Raw genomic sequence first — 7,239 nt, 5'->3', positions numbered from 1 at the left:
CTACTGAATTCTAGTCTTTCCCTTACCTTAAGCCAAGGTACAGCCACTGTTGCCTAACTGCTTGTTCCTTGTCCTCTGTGAGACCTGAAGAACTTTTCTTGCTTATCTATGGCTTGTTTTGTTTTATTTGAGACAGGGTCTCACCATGTAGCCTTGGCTGGCCTGAAGCTCGCTATGTAGACAAAGCTGGCCTCAAACTCACAGAGATCTTCCTGCCAAGTGCTAGGATTAAAAGCATGGACCACTACCCTGGCATCTTATTCATAGCTTTTGATGCAGATATAATAAAATACCTAACAGTGTGCTCTCATAAGAACTCTGTTCTCAAACAGCCCAGAGTTATGATAAAACCCCCAAAATAATGTAATTGAAGATAAATGCATGCCAATTAATTACTATGAAAAGGACCTAAAGGCTCAATTTATATCCTAGTGATATCTGACTTGAAATTTCAAAAAAATATTCACAACTTCTGAGGATGTAAATATAAATGTTATGATAAAAAATTCCCTAAGGACTTCAGTTGGCTTTTATGTCACAGTATGATAACCAATAGCATATGATAACATACAAACATATTCGATATTTTATATTTGTTTGAATAAAAATTAAGACTTGAAGCTGAAGACAGTCTGAAGAACAGTTCTGTGCTCATTTGAACATTCACTCTCTTGGCTGAAGCTTAAGCCTTATTTTGCATAAGTAAATTTGAGGAGAGATAAAAGTTCAGGTTGCAATTTTTAATAAACTGTAACTTCAAAGAGAAGATATTTTATCTTCTCAATATTATGACTGAGCAGATAAAACTGAAGACTAAATCTGTACAAGGGAGGCAATTGGGAACCCAATTTGAAGCTAATCAGGAAAGGCAAATCGGTGGTTACTGGTGGTCAGTAAAGCAGCAAATTACCTTCTTCTGTCTCATGAGCTTCATCCCTTGACATTTTAAACTTTTAGAACGGTAACTGTAATTTTAAATTTCAAAAAGAAAACTGCCAGAATTTAACTTTTCTGAGGAAATAAAACTGATCATAAAAAGATTCCATGCTATGAATATTATACAGCTTGTATGACAATATTAAAAATATACGTTTTCTCTAAACATCTGAAAGAGCCTCCAGCTACTACGAAGCCAGGCCAGGAAGGAAGCAGTATTTGGACAAGATGCTGCTGAAATATGGAGGGGAAGGAAACATCCTTGTATTAGGCTCCAAATCCCTCCCTCCCTTCTTAACAACCCTCCTGACACACTCATGGGATTGTTTTTAGGCTTTCCTTACATGTGTGAAGGAAAGGGGCATGAGAAGGGGCGATCCTTACCCTTAGAGGAGCACACCCAAGGTTAAATGAAGTAGAACACTGGATCTGATACACATATATTTGGTTTAAGGCTAACCTTCTGTTGGCCACATTTGTGAGCCAAAAAAATGATCTTCCATTGCAAAAAGAAAATTAAATCACAGTAAAATGACACAGACCTAAGAGTTGTCCCTTGCTAGAGAGTTTCCAACACAGGATTGGAAATACTGATAGTTGGAGATTTTAAGAAGTTGAGAAGATTGAAAAAAATCCACATGAAAATTACAAGCGAGTATTGGTGTGGATAACTTTCCTACTCCTTTAAAATTTGAATAAAATGTCCTGTCCATCTTGGACTATAAAAACAGGACAACACACTGAAACAAAGGTGGAGAACTAGTGCAAACAAGGGCGGTTACAATAGGAAAATCATGCACTTGTACATGCAATTTTAAAGGATTCCCTAAGACCATGGAAAAGACAATTCCCACAACACAACAATATGAACACCTATGACTTTCTGAGATGATTCTCTTGATAATTTTATTTCTAAGTCCATAAACCTAAGGAAAAGGAGAACACATCTGAAAATCATCTGCCTCAGGACACTGTTTAATATTCATGAGGCATTTTATAGAAATGTGTGCTTTTCCTGAGGGCAGAACCAAGTCTGTAACATTTTCAATAAAGCAGAAATACTAAAGAAAGCACTTCGGATCTCAGAGTTTAGAGGTTCACCGAAAACACGGTTGCCTCCGCTGCATTTACTTGGTCACAAGAAGGTGACCTAGAGTGCACTGGACAGCTCAAGATCGCAGATAAACGGTGGTGGTTAGGAAATGCGTGTTTAGGGTAAGGGCAGACAGGCCTCTGTGATGTAACTTCTGGATACAAGTGAGGAGGATGACATGTTAACTCTCCTTCCTCCAACGTGTGTAGAAAACTTTCTGAAAGGCAAGTGCTGACACAACCATAGTTATTTTAAATGAGAATGATAAAAATTACAACATGAGACACAGAAATCCAGCGTACACAAAGCACGTGCTGTCCACTTCAGTGATCGACAAACGCTTCTATACACATCCCCCACCAACTAACAAGTGGTTGTGGAAGACTCCACATAGGTTCAGCTCCAATAGGTGATTAAAGCAGCAACAGAGCTGTCAGGCCAAGGCTCACACACCAGTCACTAGTGAGACTAAATGAAGTGCATGCGCTATTGTATAAATGACCTCAAACAGTTTGTGGATTCGTTAATTAACAGTCAAGTTAGGAGGATTAGTTCTGTAAGCTTTGTCTGATCAGAATATAAAGGTTACGTTTCTACTGTTTCTCCAGGGCCTCGCATCCTGGCTGACACGATAGGCCCCCAGACATAGAACTGATGAGATGAGACTGGCTCCACGTGAGCTGCAGTAAAGCAAAGAGGAGCACAAAAGGGTAATAAGGCCTTACAATGGGTAAAGACAATGCTTCAGGGTATTCTAACAGATACCAGAAACCACACTTGCTAAAGCACTGTGTGAGTGTACCGGAGCATTTTTTGTGAGATACATTTCCAGAAAGCATACTGAAAGGGTGGTTTTAAAGCACGAATCACCACTTCCTTCCTATGAATATCGTTGAATTTTAAAAGAGACTTGTGGCTGGAGAGATGGTTCGGTGGTTAAGAGTGCTTGTGGCTCTTCCAGAGGCCCTGGGTTAGGTCCCAAGCACCCACAGAGTAACAACATTCCTTACAACAACTTCACATATACTTAGTTTGGGTTGATCCACATCTTTCTGACTCCTGACCCCAAATATTATTTTTAAAGGAAAGCAAAACAACAGGAAAGGGGGTGTTTTTCTTACCCGTTGACAGTGGTATTTCTGGTGGATATAATTCTGCATTAAATATTGAGTGAGTCAAAGCAGTGTTCAAATGAAACATCTGTAAAGAAGAAAATACAGATATCTTCATTTTTCTTCTTTTATTAATACACAAAGCCAGAAAACCAATTACAAGAATGAAAATAAAAATAAAAACAAAAACCTAAAAATAGGATTCCTGAAATCATGATTTTAACGTGCCTTTCTGGGACCGTCTTAGGCCACTGAGTGTGTAACTTATATAACAAAGGAATTCGAAGAAAATAACAGCTATGAGGTCTCCAAAGACAAGGGCCTGGAGGATCCTGCAAGCTGTGCATCTTCAGAGCCAAGAGAGCTTCAGGCATGCTGGGCCCTTCAGAAATATTTGTAGAATAATTTGAGTGATCTGAATCTTGCACCCTCTTAGGAATATGAGTTTATTACAACCCAGAGGGTAGGGAGATGGCCCAGTTGATAAGGTGTTTGCTGCACAGCACAAGAACCTGAGGCAAGAGCCCCAGTATCTAAGTGAAAAGTTGGGTTGGCAGCATCTGTCTGCAGTACCTGCTCTAGGAAGGTGGAGACAAGAAGATCAGGTTTGCTGGCTGAGTGTCTAGCTGAATCCATGAATGCTAGGTTAAGTAAGAGACCTTTTCTCAAAATCTATGATGGGGAGTGACTTTCAGTCTCCACACACACGTGAATGAACACTCACAGACAGACAAGCACATACACGCATGTAATCTTAGCTGTGCTTCCGTTTTGATGATAAATTGATTCCTTATTGAGCTACAGAATTTCAAATCCTGAAAGAATTGCAGGCAGTAGCTATACAACTTACAAAATGACTGGCAATACAACTGAGGCCATGATAGAGCACAGAGCTCACTACAATATAAATACCTGAACTTAGTAGATGATGGCACACTGAACAATGGCTCCAAAGACGTTACACGCTACTCCCCAGAACCTATCTGCACCCTAGATCTTGTCTACGCCCTAGAACTTATCTATTCCACAGAACCTATCTACTCCCCAGAACCTACGCTTTCTGTGGCAAAAGATATATTGCATGTGCCATTGAAGTAGGACTATTAAATGATAGGATTATCCTGGAATATCTGAGTGTGCTACTTAGGAGAGTGAGAAACCAAAGTGCAGTGTGCCCATAGAGGCAAGAGTCTGGGGTGCTAGCAGGATTCACCCAGGGCTACAGAGGCAAGAGTCTGGGGTGCTAGCAGGATTCACCTAGGGCTAGAAGCAGCCCCCAGAAGCTCAGAAGACAAGAAATAAATGCTGCTAGGAATGTAGCCCTGTTGGTGCCTTGACTCTGACATCTTTATTCTACCCTACAGAAGATATTTGTGTTGTTTCAAGTCCTAAGATTATGGTAACAGGAACAACACACAACGAAGAAAACTGAAAGAGTGAACGTATAACATTTTGATAGACTTAAGCTCTCTACCTTGGTAAGTTACTACTAATAATGACTCCAAAAGGAGATTTCCCAGTTAGCTCATTTAGAGGTTCACATTTGTACTGACGAGCTTACTATTCGTCTTACTCTCCAGAAGTCACTTGTTGAAATATCTTGTGGACAACATAGAAACCAAATTATTTATTTCTCTGGTCAGCTTGCAAGCTGAAAGTGAGTATTTTTTTGTCCTTATTTAGTAAGTCACTTGATATTTTTGAGTACCTCGAATCCTACTATGTCTAGTTAAATCAAGAATAAGAAGAGTAGTTTACAACATTTGTTTATTACATATGTGTGAGTGTACAGTGTGAGTGTGTATGCATGTGTAGAGTGTGTGTGTGTGTGTGTGTGTAGCATGAGTGTGCTTATGTGTGTGTAGTGGAGGATGTCAAACTCAAGCTTAGTAAGCACTTTACTCTCTGAAAAATCTCACTAGCCGCTATAATGTGATGTTTAAATGCGAGTCACTTCAAATCCACTTTTGAGGGACACAAATTTTCAGTTGAGGCGCAAAGAGTGTGCTATATTTCAATCCTTAAAAGCAAAGCTCGCATGCTTGCCAGTTACTATTTACCACGAAAGAAACACTGAACGGCAAACTATGTCTTACAACAATAAGCTCCAGGCCACCATCTCTGAGCAAAGAGAATGACCTCAAAAAAAAAAAAAAAAAAAAAAAACCCTCTGCTGTGGTCCTGCTCTACGTGCAGTGAATGGGTTGAGGGAGAAGTCCCACTAAGACAGACACCCTGTTGCACGCAGCATGCGGTATTTGCTTGGTGAGGGGTGGAGAATGAACTCCGGTGTGGCTAAAACATGGAGGACGCTTCCCTGAAAAAAGGCAAACTTTAGGAAAGATAAAGCTCAAGACAGGAAAAAAGAAAAAAACCAAAAAACTTAAAAAGCCTTCAAGGGCCTCCCCTCCCCCCACAATTGAAATATCAGAATATGCCCACCCCGCTGTTCAGCTCAGAACTGCCCACATAAGATACTTTCAAAATGACTGTCCTAGGCAGGTCTTACTCTTTTGTGGCATAAAAGACCATCTCTGGTTGATAAGATTTCCTGTGTATAGACAGGAAAGCATGGTTTGAAACCAAGCAGAAACAGCCCTCATGGTGGTGAGAGTTCGCTTTTGTTGAAAGAAGCCCATTAAAAGTGAAAGGTTAAACAAAGGGGTTTGGTCTCTGAGTTGCCAGGTGTCTTTTATGCTGCAATAAAAGAAAACGTTCTTAGTTTTACCCAGTATCACTAGCTTTACAGGAGGATCAGCAGCGGATGGTGACCTGAGACTCGGTGCACGCTCACTCCACCCGGCTGGGTGAGACGCTGGCCACTGTGGCTCTCACTACAGCTCCAGGGCTGTATGACTACAGAGACACCAGGTCTCCCCCAAATATTTCATTTTCAGTTTTATTTTTGGCTGACTCTTTGCAAGCATGAATTTGAGAAATGGTAGTCTTGGATGTTTACCACCAAAATTGAAATGTGAAGTACTGATGAATGTTGTGCCAGGGATACCTTGGCAAGTAGTGTGTCCCTGTGCTGGTTTTAGCTTTCAAACCAGCTTAGACCTCCTTTAGAAAGTCATCCTTAACTTGTTCTTTCCCCAAAGGAACGGGACGCAATTCCTCCCATTGCCTCTGTCCCTCAGTGAACCATGGCAACACACACAGACTACGGAAAGTGTGGTTCCATTCCTCCAATTGGGATGCAGTCCTGACCTTAGTAGGCAGATCTCCTGTCCCTTCATCTCTAAGATGTTCTGAGCATAATTAAGTCTTAACAGATAGCTAAGGAGCAAACAGATACCAGTATTTTTAAATAATTTAACAGATCATTACAGTCCACTTATAAAATTACCACTGTAGCCGGGCAGTGGTGGCACATGCCTTTAATCCCAGCACTTGAGAGGCAGAGGCAGGCGGATTTCTGAGTTCGCGGCCAGCCTGGTCTACAGAGTGAGTTCCAGGACAGCCAGGGCTACACAGAGAAACCCTGTCTCAAAAACCCCCAAAACAAACAAACAAACAAACAAACAAAACAAAAAACCTGCCACTGTAATCACCCTAGCATCTAGAAACTGCTTTCAAGAATCAGTTCTATGCTTCATACATTCTTCCATATGAGGAGAAGAGGAAGAAATGGAAGTACCAATCATCTACATGGATTCATATGGATTCATCAGACTGTCTAACACTTCTGTGGGTTTAGAACTTTTTAAGAGAAAAAGCTAGAAGGAAAGAGAAGACAGTTATCCTTGTGTCAGCCTGTGTCACGCCTGCTGACACGTCTATGATGACAGCGACGATGACATGATGCTAAACACTGCTCCACTCTCAAAGCACACTCATTCCTACTGGCTGCAGTAGACTTAACCACAGTACCTTTGACTGCAGTGGACTTAACCACAGTACCTTTGACTGCAGTGGACTTAACCACAGTACCTTTGACTGCAGTGGATTTAACCACTGTACCTTTGACTGCAGTGGACTTAACCACAGTACCTTTGACTGCAGTGGACTTAACCACAGTACCTTTGACTGCAGTGGGCTTAACCACAGTACCTTTGACTGCAGTGGACTTAACCACAGTACCTTTGACTGCAGTGG

The 7,239-nt window shown here is 41.1% G+C and overlaps 1 protein-coding gene across 2 annotated transcripts in view; it reads right to left on the bottom strand.

Moving 5' to 3' along the window:
• Positions 1-7,239, bottom strand: part of Nfkb1 (nuclear factor kappa B subunit 1) — a 109,010-nt gene that overhangs the window by 77,333 nt on the left and 24,438 nt on the right. For both annotated transcript variants that reach the window (XM_028760382.1, XM_028760383.1), the window contains exon 4: positions 3,151-3,229. In XM_028760382.1, coding sequence (XP_028616215.1) covers positions 3,151-3,229 — 79 coding nt within the window. The remainder of the gene's footprint in view (positions 1-3,150; positions 3,230-7,239) is intronic.

This window comes from Grammomys surdaster, unplaced genomic scaffold (assembly GCF_004785775.1).
Source record: "Grammomys surdaster isolate TR1022 unplaced genomic scaffold, NIH_TR_1.0 126531, whole genome shotgun sequence".
NCBI lineage: Eukaryota > Metazoa > Chordata > Mammalia > Rodentia > Muridae > Grammomys > Grammomys surdaster.
Note: the sequence above shows the minus strand (reverse complement) of the source record. Positions and strands in the feature narration are given on the sequence as shown.